General features: G+C 41.1%; 1 protein-coding gene across 3 annotated transcripts in view; it reads left to right on the forward strand.

The window, feature by feature from the left end:
- The window catches only part of AKAP10 (A-kinase anchoring protein 10), a 55,777-nt gene that overhangs the window by 25,667 nt on the left and 12,811 nt on the right, over window positions 1-17,299 (forward strand). For 2 of the 3 annotated variants that reach the window (XM_074974294.1, XM_074974296.1), the window contains exon 10: window positions 786-962. In XM_074974294.1, the coding sequence (XP_074830395.1) occupies window positions 786-962 (177 nt within the window). Of the gene's footprint in view, window positions 1-785; window positions 963-3,580; window positions 3,691-5,692; window positions 5,776-6,425; window positions 6,479-9,008; window positions 9,105-10,300; window positions 11,700-17,299 lie in introns of those variants that run through there. The other variant, XM_074974297.1, reaches the window with a different exon arrangement.

Genomic DNA, 17,299 nt, shown 5'->3' on the forward strand with positions numbered 1-17,299 from the left:
TCACCTCTTGCTGCCTAGGTAATGTAGAATTGTTCCGTATTATATATTTTCCAGTGTGCTTTGTTCAGTCTGTTTTTAAATCTTCCAAGCAAAGACATTTCTGTTAATTTTTTTTGTGAAGTGGAGAATATTCTGCAGTCTAATATATCTCAAACTTTCTTCTGAGGTCATCTGCTAACCTCAGCTAATTTTTTGTTTCCTTCCGGAAACCCACTTCCTCCCTCATTACCTCTGTGCCCAGCCCACATTTTTGCAGAAAAAGACTCATTAAAAATACTGATAGCTGATCATTAGGAGTTGCTTTGCAATTCTCTTGAGGATGCTGTAACTGCCATATAACTATAGGCCACTAACTGAAGTATCTGAGTCATGTAGATAGTGGTTGCGTTCTATAGCTGGTAAAAACTCTTGAACAATTTAGTGAAAACATTTTCAGACTACAAGGATAGGGAGAAACAAGAGGAGGAGCAAAAAGCACAAGGCAAGTGCTTAAACCCTTCAGAGACTGAAACAAGAGTTTAAATATTGATACATAGGGCATGTCTACACTAGAAAATTAATTTAGATTAAAGTAGGGTGTGAATTTAAAGCACTATACCTGTTCCTGAATAATTCCATGTATGGACATTCTTGTTCAGGAATAGCTCCAAGGGTAGATGAGCCTTTAGTTCCCGCATATGGTCAGATACCCCTTCTCCTGTCCTGTGTGTGCCACTGTAATAGTCATTCATTCCGATTGTATCTTCTGCCTTTTTATCAACAAAACCAATTCCTCTGTTTCCTAGGTTTTTTTACCTGGCTTTTTGTCCAGCAACCTTTATTACAAATACTTGAATGATCTCATCCATTCAGTACGAGGAGATGAATTTGCAGGGGGAAATATTGCACTGACTGTACAAGGCCCCAGTAGCTCTCCTGACACTGAGCCTCATACAACTGGCTCTGATGGCTCTGCCTCCCAGGTAAAAAAAAAAAAAAATTTGTTTTACTTCCATCCTAATAGCAGTTGTGGTCATTCCACAGTGACATCACCAACCCTGAAGAATTACATGTAAAGAAGCTTTGGTTAAGGGAACATTTTCATGTAATTTAAGTCTCACATTTAGCTTTCCTTTTAAATTCTATATTATAGTAGGGAATCTTTATTCCACCTTATTGTCTGTCTGAAATCCATCAATAAAAGTAATTTACATTGCAATATTTAGTATAGCTCCTATTCCTAACCAAAGTTGCGCCTCTTACTATAATACTGTTCAAATACTGCTGTGAGACGTACAGAAAGTACATAGTCTTTGGTTTGTTTAAAAATAATTATTGAAGAAATTAAACTATTAATGTGCAATGAAGACTTCCTATTACAATTTGCATTATTAGACAATGGTTGTCATTAGAAGTGACAGCAATAGTACACAGTGGTATCTGAAATACTGTAGGTCTTCCCTTAAAAAAACAAAACAGTATCTATGATGTGTTTTATCTGCTGGAAAATGCTGACTTTTTAGTGTTGACAACTGTGAATAAATTGCTGTGTAGTTAAAATATAAACAACGCAAGTTATGGCTCTTAGGTTTTATTTACAATAGCATGGTACTTTACAACAATCTAGTTCCTGTAAATGACAGCCAGACATTTAACCTAGGAGCAGAACATTTCTTTTTCAGGACAAAATAGAGACAACTACTGGCATAGAGAGAAATAACAGTGAATATCTAGTATTTAGGTTTCTATGAAAGCAGAAAGGACCCTCCAGATTCTGTTGTGCTTTATTCACCCAATGTCCAGTCAGTTTAACTGGTTAGAAATTGAGAGTCTCTCTGGACTTCTAGAAAAGAATTCTTGTGCCAAACTCTGCTTGTAATTAGCTGAGCTACATGGTGGTGATATCTGAGTTTGGGCTTCTATTTGTATATGGTGCAGTTGAAGATGACTACGTTGTGAATAATGACTTAAAAGATCTGTTGCTGAGGCAGGCAGAGAGCTTTTTAACAAAACACTAAATAAGACTAGTTTGACTCTTCTGTAAACCATTTGGAAGTGAGACTGCAACTGGCTTCCTTTGACCCTCAGTTGCTTTCTAACTTCATTGAAAAATGAGAGATTAGATTACATTTACTTTAGTTCAGTGACCTGGTGAAAGTACAGTCTTGTTTTATCTCAACTCCAGGTTTTTCTGTGCTTCATTAATGGCTTCTCTGGTTCTTCACCCATTTCTCCCCCCTTAGAATGCAGTTTTCTCAGGCTTGTGCCATGTGTGTTGCATTTATAAGTGGGTCCAGCCTGAGAAGAGCAAAGCACATCGGGGAACTTTTCTCTTGGCTAATGGCAAACACATTTTTAACCTGGAATTGTCTATCACAAGTGAAAATGAAATTTTCGTTCACATTACATTCAGATATGGAACAGGGGCAGCGTATAGCAGTGGGCTCCAAGTTACCAGAGACTTAATTCACTTCAGATATTGAGCTTGGCTTTACGGCAGAACAGTTCCAGAAATCCTGCAAAACAATTTCCTCTCAGCCGAACCAAAGTAATAGCAATAACATCCACTGCAAGCAGATACTGACATGGTTTGAACACCCCGTCTGATAAACACGGGTGTTGGGGCATCAAGTCACCAGGGTAGCTGTGCCACTGAAAAGATCTTCTGTACTTTCCACTGCATGCATCGGATGAAGTGAGCTGTAGCTCACGAAAGCTTATGCTCAAATAAATTGGCTAGTCTCTAAGGTGCCACAAGTCCTCCTTTTCTTTTTGCGAATACAGGCTAACACGGCTGTTACTCTGAAACCGGACTAAGTATTGTAGAACAAACTGCGAGGAATTTTGCAATATAAATGGCAGAATATGTTAAAAAAATAGAACACTGTGTTTAATGGTGTAGATAGTTATGCAACTGAAAGAGAGTATTCTCTGTTGTGTGCTTCCACTTTACATATATCAGGGTTTCCCTACATGCCTCACTAGCCTGCTATGAGGCAGCTACCATTAATGTTTCCATTTAAATATAGCATGTTAGTGAGTTACTGTATATGTGCACTCACTCTCACTCGCATGTTTCTATGTTTTCCTTAAGATGAAATAAGCAACTAGCCTAGGAAATGCATGATTTGTTCTGTGTATGGGAAAACATACTACATGTCATAGGAACCATGTATTTCCATTGAGGATTAATCACATATTTACCAAGTAGATGGCTGGAATTAGGGGAATTTTTTAATAGCTGCAGCTTTTGAGAGAGCTCCCTGTTTTAAATTCAGAAACAAATATATGCATGTGCACACAAATCCACTCAGTCAGCCACTCTTTTTAAATAGATATATTCTGACTTGTGTATTACACATTTTGCTTTTTTATGCTCTGTTCATGTAACTGTACTTTATCACTGTCTGTTTAAAAACTATGTCACTTACTCTGAAATTCATATTTTGTGGGGTGGAGGCTGTAGAATATTTTTGGGCCTACTTAGAAACTTTGAACTATTTTATAGTGTACAAGAAAACTAGAATATCACTTGACCTGGTGTGCTAAGTGGCTATTAGTTCTCTGCATTTGGCACTAATATTTAGAATTTCTGTTGTAGTCCAGTGTCAAAAAGGCTAATGTTAAAATCCTGAAAAATTTTGATGAAGCAATAATTGTAGATGCTGCAAGTCTGGATCCAGAATCTCTATATCAACGAACTTATGCAGGGTAAGGTTTATTCAGTGTCTATCATTCTTTCATGTCTGTGCTTCACCTTTGTTTCATTCTTGTTGTGTCCCTTTGTATTAACAGTGCAGATAGATGCCAGCTGTAGCACTCTTGTTTCATTCCAGTAGACTATTACAGTTGTAGAGCGTTAGTTAGATGAAAAGTATTCTACCTCTTCAGGTAACTGTGTCTGCCTGCCTCCCTTTTGAATAAAGCAAGCTGTAACTCACAGTGGAATTTGGTCTGCTTCAAACTTCTAATTTCTCAGCCATGGGAGCACTATTGAATTTGGAGTTGAACAATAGTGGTCAACCTTGGAAAAAAAGGTTTATATTTATATCTCCCAGGGAGAGGGAAATATGAGTGTCAGCCCCAATGCCTGAAATGCCAGTACTGGCATATATGCTGGCCTTGAGACCCCTGAATTAAAGGCCCTGATTTTTTCCTTTCAAGTAAATCTCACCAAATAGTAATTCTGTGAGGAGCCTCTCAACACCTTCAGCAGGTTAGAATATTGAATCTCTCCAGCTTGCAAAATTGATGGAATCATTCCACCTTCCCCTGCCTCTCCCCCAAGGGCAGGTTCAGTCTTGATATCATACAGGATAGTTTCACTCTGTGTTTGTTCTGTTTTATTTCTTGAAAGTAATGGTTATTTAAATAGTATGATGCACATAGAAATGTCTTTATGTTTGTGACTCTCTGACCAAAAAAAAAATCCACCAGTTGATAGTTTGAACACTAATAATAAAAGCCCTTACTTTAAAAATGATTTTAAACTGCACTGTGTTGGTTCCAAGATGTTTCCCCTGCCCCAGAAATAAATTTAGTATTTCCTGATCTCTCACTGATAGGTATTGGATTAGAAGGAAGCAAGCCCAGAAAATCTCAATAGTGCAATGTGCACCCTTGATTGTCTTCCTTCCTCTCACCAAATAGAGAAGAAACCGTTGCTCTCCATAATCCCAATGGATTGTGCTTTTCTTCTGCCTCTTAAGTCACTTCCTATTGTGATAGTCATCAGAGTACTGGAGAAGCTTCTGTTTTCTGCCTCTTTTCCCATATCTCTCAAACAGAGATGCTTTTTCTATGGCTTATATCATAAAAATGTGGATTCCTTAAAATAAGGGGTCAAGTGTAAGGAAGTTGCTCATTGCAGATATAACAAAAAATGATAGCACTTTTTAAATTGGACTTGCCCCTTTTTTGCTACTTTATGATGTATAGGGAGATCATGAAAGAAGGTGTCCTGGAAACGTAGTTTTTTCTGCTCCTTCCACCCCCCCGCCTTAGAAATATCAGGAATGTAAACTCTGGTCATCCCGAGTGTTCCCAGAGGACTCTCTGATTCTAGGAGATCTCAGGGAATGCATGTCATTAGATCTTGTGTTAATTGAAGGGACAGAAATGTCAAATATTTTACAAAGGTTTCTTTTTTCCAAAATGTTAACTAGCCATGGAAATTATGTATGTGTCAGGAGAAAGTTTAAAACATCTGACTAAAACCCCCTTCCAATCTCAACTGCTTAACTTTCACTGTCCTGGTTCCTTTTTGTGTTGTCTGTGTCTTACAGGCTAGACAGGATCTAAATTTCTAATGTAAAGAAGTAAATACTTTTGGGAGATGGGGCAACTTAATCATAAAAAGCACAAGCCAACTTTCTTTCATTTTCAGGTCACCTTTAACTTAAATCAGTTGTTCCCTAATAATTCATTTTGATGGCAGCAATTGGGGCACTTACTGACAGACTTCAATGTGGTACAATCTAATCATTTTGAGGTTTGTACCTCTATTGAGTTTCTAGAAATGGATTCCGTAAAATAAACTTGGGATTTAGATGAAAGAGGGGAAATATCGGGATGGTAAAATGCTAGCCCTGACTGTTGGGCCCAAGCACTTTTCAGCCATTGTAGAGAGCCTTTGCTCTGCTTCTACTGGACAGTTTTTCACATTGCGTCCCTGGTTAACATGCATAGCTTTGTCTACTGCCTCTTGCTGCAGGAAGATGACATTTGGAAGAGTCAGTGACCTGGGACAGTTTATCAGAGAGTCTGAACCAGAACCTGACGTAAAGAAATCAAAAGGTTTGCTTTCTCCTTCCTCCTTTGCATCTGTAAACGTTTAGTAGCAGCTGCCCTCTTCCTTGCTTGCAACAGCCAAGATGAGCAGGATTCTGCGGTCTCCAGAGCCATTCCATATATGTTTGTCAAGCAGAGGGAGGTGCTTGAGGGACCGTCTTGTACATTCAGCCCACACTCATTCCCCAGCCAGACCCTGCTTTCCTGCTCCAGCAGGACTTCGCAGCAGGAGGAGTGTTGTGGGCAACCTCTGGGATTTGAACTATCGACAGAGCCTGGCAGGGGGTGGGAAGCAGCTAAGAGCTGAGCTGATAAAACCTCTTATGCATTTGAACTTAAAAAAAGGGCTTCGCTGGCTCAGCTCTCAGCCAGCTTCCCACCCCACTGTATCTGCACTCATCCTGTTCCTCGGTGTGCTTCCAGAGAGCTGTAGCAGAGGAATGGGCCTGACTCAGTGCCAGGCCTCCCCCTAAGTATCTGTCTTCCACATGTGCCCTATGGCATCTGCACTGCTCTCCCCAGCACTAGCAGCAGAGTCTCCCAGTCCCTGGCCTGGATGTGCAGATAGGCTTTTCCAGAGTAGGGCGACGAGGATACTTGGCTGAGTTTACTAATACTTGCCTTGAATGCTTTTTCCTTTTTTTCTCAACAATAAGGGTCCATGTTTTCACAAGCTATGAAGAAATGGGTGCAAGGAAACACGGACGAGGTATGCCCTGTTTTCAAGCAACGTTTTTTATGAGTGTAAAAATCTGGATTTACCATTCCAATTACGGATGAAGAATATTCTCTGGTTCTCAGTCCTGACCACTTTCTTTGTCTGACATTCCTCCAGCGGTCTAGCTCATTAACTGTCCTGTACCAAAATGTTCAGAAAACATAAATGACCTCCATGCAGTTGAGAGAACAGTTTGATTTTTGGCATTGCCAGCTGGTTGGCTTAACTAATGTAATTGGTAACTACAAGTTTGTAGTCAGGGATTTTCTATTGTCTCTGAAGGGAACAAACTGCAAAAGAAAGGGGTTGGGATTTCCAGATAACCAAGCAGCATTCATTCATTTTTCAAGTGATGGTCCCCAGGTGTATTCTGTGCACATCACTCACCTGAGTCTGGAATTTTTTTTTGTCCAAGTGGTGTCCGTTGGCCTGCACATAAGCCGTAGCCCTTTTCATGCTCCACACTCAGGGCATAAAGGGTGGTGCAGGTCAACGCCTCTCCAGTTCTTTCTTACTGCTACGTGATCTGAGTCAGAATCTTCAGTGTCCTCAGCTCCTTTCTACTATGTCATTGCTGTAAATATATTGTATATAGTTAGGTTTTTTAGCAGTGTTTAATATTTATAGTGTAGTCTAGCATAGTATAGTTATATAATGTCTCCCCCCACCACCCTCGTGGGGAAGTCTGGGATTAAGCTCAGGGTCCCGGTGCTCAAAAACTGTTCTGCCCTCGCTCCTTTTCTGTGAGCAGTGAACATCAGTGCTCTCTCTATTGCCTGTGTGAGGTTCACATCTCTGCTAAGTGCAGTGTCTTCAACTCAGAGCCCGGTATTTGGATGGACATTGGAAGTAAAGTGCTCATGTTCCATCTCCCCCCACCAAAAATGACTCTATGAGGAGCTATTATTCAGCAAAATGGAAGCATTTCTCTGTTTGGGCTCAGCAAAACCACTTGTCCCCAGAATCAGCCGGGATCCCTACTATCCTTGAATATCTACTTACTCTTAAGTCTTTGGGTCTCGTGCTCAGTTCTCTTTGAGTGCATTTAGCAGCAGTCATTGCTTTCCATTTTCCAGTGGATAACCGTCACTCATCCTGTCACAACTCGATTTCTGAATGGACTTCTCAGATCCTTTCCACCGCTGGTGAAGTTCACACCATAGTGGGACTTCAGTTTTATTCTGTCGTCTCGCTAAACATCCCGTTGAGCCTGTAGCTACATGCTCTATGGTCCATCTGTCTATGAAGGTGGCCTTTCTGACAGCTAAAACATCAGCCAAAAGAGTCCATGAACTGGGGGCACTCATGGCAGACCCACCATGTGCTACCTTTTATAAAGAAGAGATCTTGTTACGGCCCCACCCCAGGGTCATCCCTAAAGTAGTTTCCAAGTTTCATGTGAGTCAGGTAATCAACTTACCAGTATTTTTTCCTAAATCACATGCCTTGGATGAATAAAGGTGGCTGCATTCTCTAGACATCTAAGGCCCTTTTGTCTACAAAAAACAATGGACATTAGACTTACCTATTTGTTTCCATAGCAGAGAGATCAAGGGGTCAAACTATATTGGTGCAGAGACTTTCAAAATGGATCTCTGGTTGTATTACTCTGTTACCAATTAGCTCACATTCCCCCTCTGGAGGGGGTGAGGGCTCCTTCCACCAGAGGGCAAGCAGCCTCTGCGGCATCTCTGAGACACCTACCCTGATAGAGAGATGTAGGGCAGCTACTTGGATCTCTTTGCATACCTTTACAAGACATTACGCTCTGGTTGACTCTTCTACTATGGATACAACTGTGGGGACTGCAGTATTAGTCAGCTATCTCTATGGTGTCCTCGCACCCACCTCCTCTCTGACTGCTGCTTGTTAATCTTCCATGTGTGGAATAAACATAGGGTCCATCACTTGAGGAAGAAATGGAGGTTACTTACCTGTACCTGGAGGTTCTTCAAGATGTGTGGTCCCGATCTGTATTCCACTACCCACTTTCCATCCCCTCTGCTGCCGATTGTTTGGACTGTGAGAATAGGAACTGGAGATGTGCCAGCTCTCACCACCCTTTACGCTATTGGTTCAGAGCACAGGGAGCTACAGCGCACGTGCAGGCCAATGGACACTGCTTGGTTAAAAAAAAAATTAATATTTTTTTAAAAAATCCAGACTCGGTCACATGGGGCATATGTGTACCCAGGTGTGGAATACAGATAGGAATCACACATCTTGAAGAGCCTCCAACTACAGGTAGGTAACCTCCATTTTTGCACAGGTGTTGATAATTGTTCTATAGTGATGCTGTAAAGTGACCACTGCATCTAGGTTGAGGACTAGTGTCCCCTCTTCAGGACTGATCAGCTCCCCATAAAGTAAATCTAAGACTCTGCCTGTCACTGAGATGGGTAGATTAGCACTGTTTAGAAGTACTCCTGTTTTACAAGGTTTAAAATGTGACTGTAGTAAGAGCGCTTTTGGACCTGTGACTCTAAGAATTACACTCAGAAACCAGTTTCCTTTGTTTTAGGCCCAAGAAGAGATGGCTTGGAGGATAGCAAAGATGATAGTCAATGATGTTATGCAGCAGGCACAAAATGACCAGCCTTTGGAAAAAGTTACAAAGGTAAATACAGGAGCCTCAACCATCTTATTCTTTTCCAGTCTGACCCAAGCCAAACTTTGGGAAGAATGGAGCTTTTGCACACTTTTCCTAGTGAATTTGATAACTAGAATGTGTGTCTGTACACTATGCAAGATTTCTTGAGAGTGCTCATGAACATGAAATCAGCTTTTCAGACTATATGACTGGCTTGCTTGTGAAGAGTTTCATGGCTGAGACACCAAGATATTAGGTGCTTTATAGATACCTTTGATAGAAAGCATCTGTCCATAGTTGCACAGTTACACAAGTCCTCTCGTGTTCATTGTTGTTCCTTTGGGATCTTTGGTAAACAATCTTAATTAAAGAGGTTGTCTTGTTACGATGGGTGATCGATACTGGAATGCCTTAGTTAAGTTCACACTTGCAATTTCAAATTGGTGAGTGCTAAAATACTTGCCTAATGTACCAATAAAACATGTAAAAGCTTGAAAGCTGTTGCTTATTAGTCACACCAACTTTATCACTGTGCTACATTTATGGTATGAAGAAATAGGGAAGCCTGGTAGATTTGGCTTTGATTTAGAATTATGTTTAAGTGTTTAATTATTTTTTAAATAGCATTTCTGGTTTTCTGCAGTCCCACAAGATTCCAGGTTCTGAAACAACCTTTAATGCAACAGTTTCATTATGAAACAATATAATTGCTTGCTGTATTCCTCTTCACTAATCTCTTAGTATTGGTTGTCAAAATTTCTGAAAGCCAAGGGTGACCTATGAAATCTACCTGCATCTCTGTACCATCATCACCAAGGAGTTAAATATCTACTCAAAACATAGGTTTATACCTCTAGTTTGTGATTGTCTTCTTGTTTCTGGAGGCAGTGATATGAGTGACTTATTGAACAGTCCCTCTACTTAAATTTGTCTGTAAACAATCTAATTCCAGTCTGAGTAGATGAAAAGGTCACCTGGAACACACTAACATTTTAAAAACAGGAGCCTTTAAAAATCAGTGGCTACAGACGGTTGGAACTCAAATTAAGCAAGTACAGTTACAGTAATTGGAAGTTTCTCCCTCATCAAAAACTCTTTCCAGCCAACTTTGTGCAAACATTTGCCAACACCACAACTGTCTGTCCCTGTACTAGATGGTTGATCTGTACAGTTTTCAGCCACCTTGTCTAGAATGAACTTTAATTCTGTGTTTCCTTTCCCAGCTATGATTTTAGAAATGCCAGAGCAAGAAATCTGGTTTTCTGCTTTTGAAGATAAGTGAACTTTTTCCCTTTTGGTGGAGTCTTCTTTAACACAGCCAATGAAAACAAAGCACTGTTACTTCAGACAGCTGATACTCCCTCATCCACCAGGGAGGAGGAAAAGGAGCAATCCTATATCTCCTCCACAAAGTACAAAGAATGTTTTTTTTCTACTGCACGTGGCATTCACAATAATGAAGGTTTTAAAGAGATGAAGAAGCGATTCATGAACATGTCATTGGAAAACTGTGATCTGCTTTACAAATACTTTACCCCATCTCGGAAGGACTGTTAATCACAATATCTGCAATGGGACATGGGCCACACTGGGGAGGGGAAAGGCTTTGTTGTAGTTTCTAGTTCTACTACTACTTGTAATTTTTAAACACACAACTATAAAGGCCACAGGGCAGCTTCCCTGACCTTACCCGTTGGAGAGGTCAGCCTGAGATGAGGAATGCGTTGGCAGTGATCGAAAGAGCTATAACAGTTACATTTTTCCTTACTTGAACTAGATGAGTATTCAACTGTAAGATAAATAAATACATTTTACTTCCTTCATAACAGCATTCATTTTGAAAGAAGCATAAAATGGCCAGGAGTGAAGACTGGACAATGTAACTCTTTCTGCCCTTAGTCAAGCTGTTACACTTGCATACACGCATTCCTTGCTTCTAGTATGCAGAAAATTTACAAACCAATCTCTCGCCTGTGCAGCCCTCCATTTCTGATTCATGGCTCTGAGTCCAGCCCACTGTGCTGAGCGGACTGTGCCCAGTGGACTCTGTTCCATTTTCTTACTTCTCTATCATGCAGGTGTAAAATAACTGCCATTATGCGTTGCTTCCATTCTCCATTATGTGCTGTCGTCAGACCAAGACAATATCTATTCCCAGATGTTTGTTTTTAAGGAAAAAGATCGTTCAGTTTTAGGACATTTTGCCTTTATTTCCCCTTCATTATTTTCAGCATTTGCAACTTATATAGCCTTTGTTTTAAACAAAAAGCCACAGCATCTACCATACTTCTCTCTTGGTCACCAGACCAGTGAGGGGATTCTGCAGAGCATCTGAAGCACTCAAGTTGTCACTCCGTTATTTTATCGCTCTATTTTTTATTGTGAAGCATTTCTGGTTTGGGTTTATTTTATTATGATTGCTTTTGTTTTCTCAAGACTGTGCAAAAAATCACTTTATAAAAATTCTCAATCATCTCCAATGTTCAGAAAGTCTTGATTGACTAGCAAATATTATTCTGTTGCAATATTTGACTGTATAGCGGCACACTGTATTGTCTAAGAAGAAGCAAAAAGGCTGTGTATAAGGTTTTTGGTACTATGTACCACCTCTTATTTTTCTCATGCCCAAGTATTCATGGACTTAAAACATATTATATTTAATTGTTTTGGTTTAAAATATATAAATATTAAAAATTGTGTCAATTTTCTGTTTTGATGGCATTTGATTTTTTCCTACATATCTTTTATGCATGGGTCTCCTCTTTGCTTTTATGGGGGGAAAAAAAATCCTGAAATGCCTCTTTGGCTGGTTAGTTATAGTGGGCCAGACTTAGTGTCCTTAATGGAAATGCCCATATATTGGCTAGTTTAAATTTTTTCCTGGTGGAAATTATGCATAGAAGTTTAGCAAAACGAAGTTTTTAAATATGGTAAACTTGGTCTCTTAAAAGAAAATGAAGCATCAATTTAGAAAAGCATAGAATAAGTACCTGTGATGCTCCTGAGGGAATCACTGGTTTGGAAAACAAGCTTTCAAAAGAGTAGAAAGACTTAAGTTGTAACAGTGAGATTTTTCTGGGGGAACTGACACCCATAGAGCTGCCCCGGAATAGCACTCAACATCACACTATCCATGCAGTGGTACAGGGTGGGGAGCCAACAACCTTTGCAATGTCCTGGATACGGTATGAAAATTGAGCACAGCTCCTAACAATTCAGGCTTATGAAGTCTCTCTCTCTTCTTACCTTCTTGTAATGTAGTGCTTCTGACTGAAGCAAGAAGGCTTCTGTAGAACCATGACTGCTAGAAAAAATACAGCTACCATCAAACACTGACAAATCCGTACTACATGCATATGCATCAACTTAGAAAACTCAGGCGATTGATCCTTTGTGCTTTTGTGATTTGAGATTTGTCTGCAAGTCTGTGATCACCTTATGCCCATGTCTGTTGTGATTTCGCATATGTATGACTTCACAGACTCTCAGTTACAGCTTTACCGTTATAGTGGTAAAGCATCTTTGATGCATGTCACATCCTACTGATACGTTTCAGTGGAAGTCCCTGATGACGTGACATTTGTAGTTAAACTGAGGTTGCAGAAGCTATGTACCGTTACAGCAAGTGAATGGAACATGCCAAAGAATATTTACTTGGGACACAGCAGTAATTAGTTGCTGAGTTTTCAGTAACTTACGGCTATCTAGGCTGTCTACAAGAGTATATCAGAATAAAGACCAGTTTACTCTGCTTAAGTTCTAAGATGGTAGAAGACTAGTGGTGAGGAGCCTTGTGTTTTTATCATTGGAGTTATTTGTTTAAACAAGTTTTCCTTCCCAGCCCAGCTTCTGAGGGTTTCTGCACTTAAATCATAGCAACTTGTCACAAGCACAGGATTTTGACTCCACTGCAGGATCACCGAAGTTGGCAGGGAAGGAGAAAAAGCTTCCTCAGAGTCACAGTGGGGCATTGGAAGACAGACACTAACACCGTATTTTGTGTCTGACTGCATCAGAATCCAATCTCTTCCTGCTGGGAAAGCCAAGACTTATCACTGAATCCAAACTGCTGTCTCCCAATATTAGCCATTTACCGGCTTCAGAGGAAATGTAAACTCACCAGGTTCAGGTAAATACATCAAGGAAGAATAGCGTGGAAGCAAAGGCCCCGACCTTCACACAGAAATGGCATCAAGTCTTATCTACCAGCCTTCAGGAGCAAAGCTAAAGCTCTGTGGGCTGTTAACCCTTAGTCCAGTGCTATTGTCTAGACTGTCTGTCAAATTAATGCTTATAGGCAATATGACTATTCCTGTCTAAGCTACTTAGCTCCAGCAGTTGGCAAACATTAAGCACTGTTCAAGAATTAGGCTGTTCTCAGCTACTAGGGAAGCAATAGTGGCTGTTGCCTCATTCAGGGTGTACATACATTAATCCTTTCTTTTCTCTCCATAAAGCACTCGGAACTTCTGTTATCCACTGGCTTCTAAGGTTGCAATATGAGCCTCTATTCCTGTGGGTGTATTCCACTTGGGCTGTGCTGGAAGGGAAAGTTATCGGCACCCAGCCCGTTTCGTTCTTTATGGTGAATGTCAATGAACTGCAGGTCCATTAAATCTCCCTACAGATCAGTTTGGCTGCTCATTTAATCAGGGTCTGTAATGAAGATAAGATACGAGGAGATGCTCTAGAAAATATGATATTGAACCTTGTCTTTGTTACGCACTTTTAGAAAATGCCACCTCTAAATTATGATGAAACAAATTAAACTGAGTAATTTTTCTTCCTGGGTGCTGGCTTCTGTAGCCTCTTAGTCTGACTAATGCTCCCCCAAATCTTCTTTTGTTTGCATCACAAGTCAATATCTAGTTTTTTGGGGTTTTTTTTCCAGCCATCAAACTGTTACATCATGGAGAGTAGCAAGGTGTTGCAGTTCACCCTCCAGTCTTCTAACTGTGCATTCCTCCACCACGTGTTGGACGTGGGAGACGGCTACTGCCTTCTTGTGGCATAATGCAAAACCAAAGTAGACAAAATGCAGAACGCAGGCACGTGTCCTAAACTCCTGAAATGTTGCCTTCCTCTGCACCTGAATTTCAGGGGTGATAAGGAGGCCCCTTTTCTCAATGGGATTTAATGGCAAAGCTCACTCTATTATTCCCCTTCTGTTCTCTCTCTCTCTCTCCTGTTGGGTGGGCATCTACCTAACTAGCATGCATTCATTCATAGCAAGTATGCCTGTGGTAGAGAGGCATCTTTGAAAGCACTACCTTTCGGCTGTAAAGTGGATCCTACATTGTTAAATTGAACCCTGCTGCTGCTTTGGAGCCCTCAGTGAACCGGGCACTATAGATGCCAGAGCCCTGACTGTTCCTTGCTGTAGAAATGTGCGTCAGCACCTGTGCTGTGCAGAAATGCTTATCACTGTGGAGTAATTGTAAACTGCTGCAGTGTCTGAGAACTGTGAACTCCTCCCTGTTATAATGGGGTGTTTCTCAAATGGAACAATGCTAGTTTAGCTGTCAACTATTTCTCTAAAAAGCTCACTTCATCTAAATCCGATGAAGTGAGCTGTAGCTCACGAAAGCTTATGCTCAAATAAATTGGTTAGTCTCCAAGGTGCCACAAGTCCTCCTTTTCTTTTTGTGGATACAGACGAACACGGCTGCTGCTCTGAAAACTATTTCTCTGTCCATTTTAGCACTAGCAGCAGTTAAGGTGCTTATCCTACAATCTCAAACTGCCTCCCTGGCTGCTGGAAGCCCTAGCTTCCCCTTCCCCCACTGTTATGTATGCACAAATCTGCTGCCTATTGAAAACTGGTACAGTGGGCATGATACAAAATTAATGGGATGTTTAAATCAGAATAAATAATGGCAGGGCTCTGGTTCAGATTGCATTGTTCGTTGTCATATTTAATTCTTTTTAGAACCTCAATTTAAAAAAAAAATTAAATGAAGCTGCCACAGAACTTGTAGCCCACACTGAAGAAAGGTGTATCAGCCAGGTACCTTGCTCTAGTGTTGTCTGGGTGGGGAGACACTCCAGGAGGACGCTTCTTCATATCCTATCATATAAGCAGAGAGTTGCAAAGCTAGCTATGCAGAGACAGCAGCAGTCTGGATGGTGCATGGTGGGAGCCAATGACCTCTTTCCAGCTGGAATGCTGTTTGCCTTTTCCATAAATGCTGATGCTTTTGACACAAGCCTAATAGTTGGGGATAAACACAGCCTAAAATCAAGCTCTACATCAAGGCATTATTGAACCCATGTTCTCAACAGGATGCGTAGGAGAAGGATGGCCTACTGGTTAGAGCACGAGACTGGCCTGTGGGAGATCTGTCTTCAGTTCCTGCTCTGCCACAGACATCTTGTTTGACCTTGGGGAAGTCACTTAGTCTCTCAAGTCCTGTCTGTATAATGGGAATAATAGCATTTCCCTACCTCACAGAGGTGGGATGAGGATAGGTACAGTAAAAATTGTGAGGTGCTCCAATACTGTGATAGTAGGGGCCATTTAAGGATCTAGATAGCTATCACTGAACAGTTTTACACACCTGGCAACTTCTTGCAAGCAGGTGCCCTCACAATATGAAACACTAGGGAAATCCACCTCCTTGCCATGTAGAAGAATCAAAAAGGGACCATGACGCACCCGAAAGTGGTGTATCATGCAACACGTGGGCTAATTCGAAGATGTCGGGAAAGAGGGATGGAAATCCAAGCAAGTTCTACCCCGGTTTGTAATTCTTCTGAGGGTAGCTGTGGTGCCTAAATAACAGTAATTAGAATCCTTAGGTGGTTAGTAGAATGTGTTCATGCATTTGGCTTTTGCCTCTTTAAGTTCTGTTTCTTCAGAAGTGAAAATAAGTCAGGTGGTGGTCTGGTCTCTCTGCTTTGCAAAACTTGGAAACGATTCAGCAGGATGGTAGTCTCTTCTGCCGGGAAGGAGCCAGGGCTGGAAATAACAAGGGGGTGGGGGCTGCAGGACTGTGTATAGTGGGGAGCCCGGGACTGGAATAGCAAGGTGCCACAGGTCAGGCTTGAGGGGCACTGGTGAGATGTGTAGGGGAAGCCCTCCCAGTACCCTCATATTATGCCCAGTCCCTTCACTGTCGGAAGTCCTACAATTCTGAAATAGGGGGGAGGAAATTAAGGGTGAAATCTTGAGTGGTTACAATTTGCAAACTTGCCTGTGATTTGGGCACTTAGGAGCCTAAATCCCATTGCCTTAAAGTGCTAGTCACATTTGAAAATGAGCCTTAGGTTCCTAAGTCACTTAAGTGCTTTTGAAAATGTTACCAATATCTTAGTGACAAAGTCAATGAAAAGAAAGGCCAGGGATGAGGATGGAAATAGCTGTGGGAAGGTCTGACAATAATTTGGATTTTTCTGAGTTTGACAAAGGATCTGATCTTTGTTGTGAGCCGGGAGGGAATGATACTGATTTCCTTTGTGAAGTGCTTTGAGATCAACATGAAAAATGCTACAGAAGCACTAGGTATTAATTTATCAAAGCGGACTCTTTGCTTCCTCCCAAACTATTTGGATGGTTCCTCTTTTTTTAATCTGTCAAAATGCTCTGGAGCTAGAATATCAGATTGTACCAATATTTTCTGCAGCTCTCTGCTGAGTCTTTGCTGAGGAGTAACAAGTGATTACCATCAGTATGGCGCGTAATGGAAGAGGGTGGTATGTACCGTCTAAGGCCCTGATCCTGTAACGAGCTCCATGGGAATCAGGTTCTGCCTGCATGGAACTTGTTGAAGGATGAGGGACGTTCTGGGGTCATGACTGCAAGTCTTTCTAAAAGGTGCTTTAGCTCTCTCAGAAGTTATGGACTGGATGCAGAAATTTCTGGGCAGGCTCTCTGGCCTGCGTTCTGCAGGAGGTCAGACTACATGACTACAATAAATCTCTGATTTGAGATCTAAAGGCTCCTGCTCTTTCAGAGGGATGCTGCCAAATTGAGCTAGGCCCCAGAATAGGTTTCATAAAAGCCACGGCTAAGATCTACAAACCCTAGGAGGCAGAGTCTGAGAGAGAGAGGTTTCCATTAAATTACCAAAAGAAATAGGTTTTGGTCTGTATGTTTACAGTGACCTAGTCTTTGACAAGGTTTGTAACCCAACCATTGCAGATGGTCTAAACCATGACAGCTGTAGAACGAAGTGAAACTGAGTCACCTCTTTTCCCTGTCCAGCTAAGAGATGCAAAATACA

Source organism: Natator depressus, chromosome 17, assembly GCF_965152275.1.
Source record: "Natator depressus isolate rNatDep1 chromosome 17, rNatDep2.hap1, whole genome shotgun sequence".
NCBI lineage: Eukaryota > Metazoa > Chordata > Testudines > Cheloniidae > Natator > Natator depressus.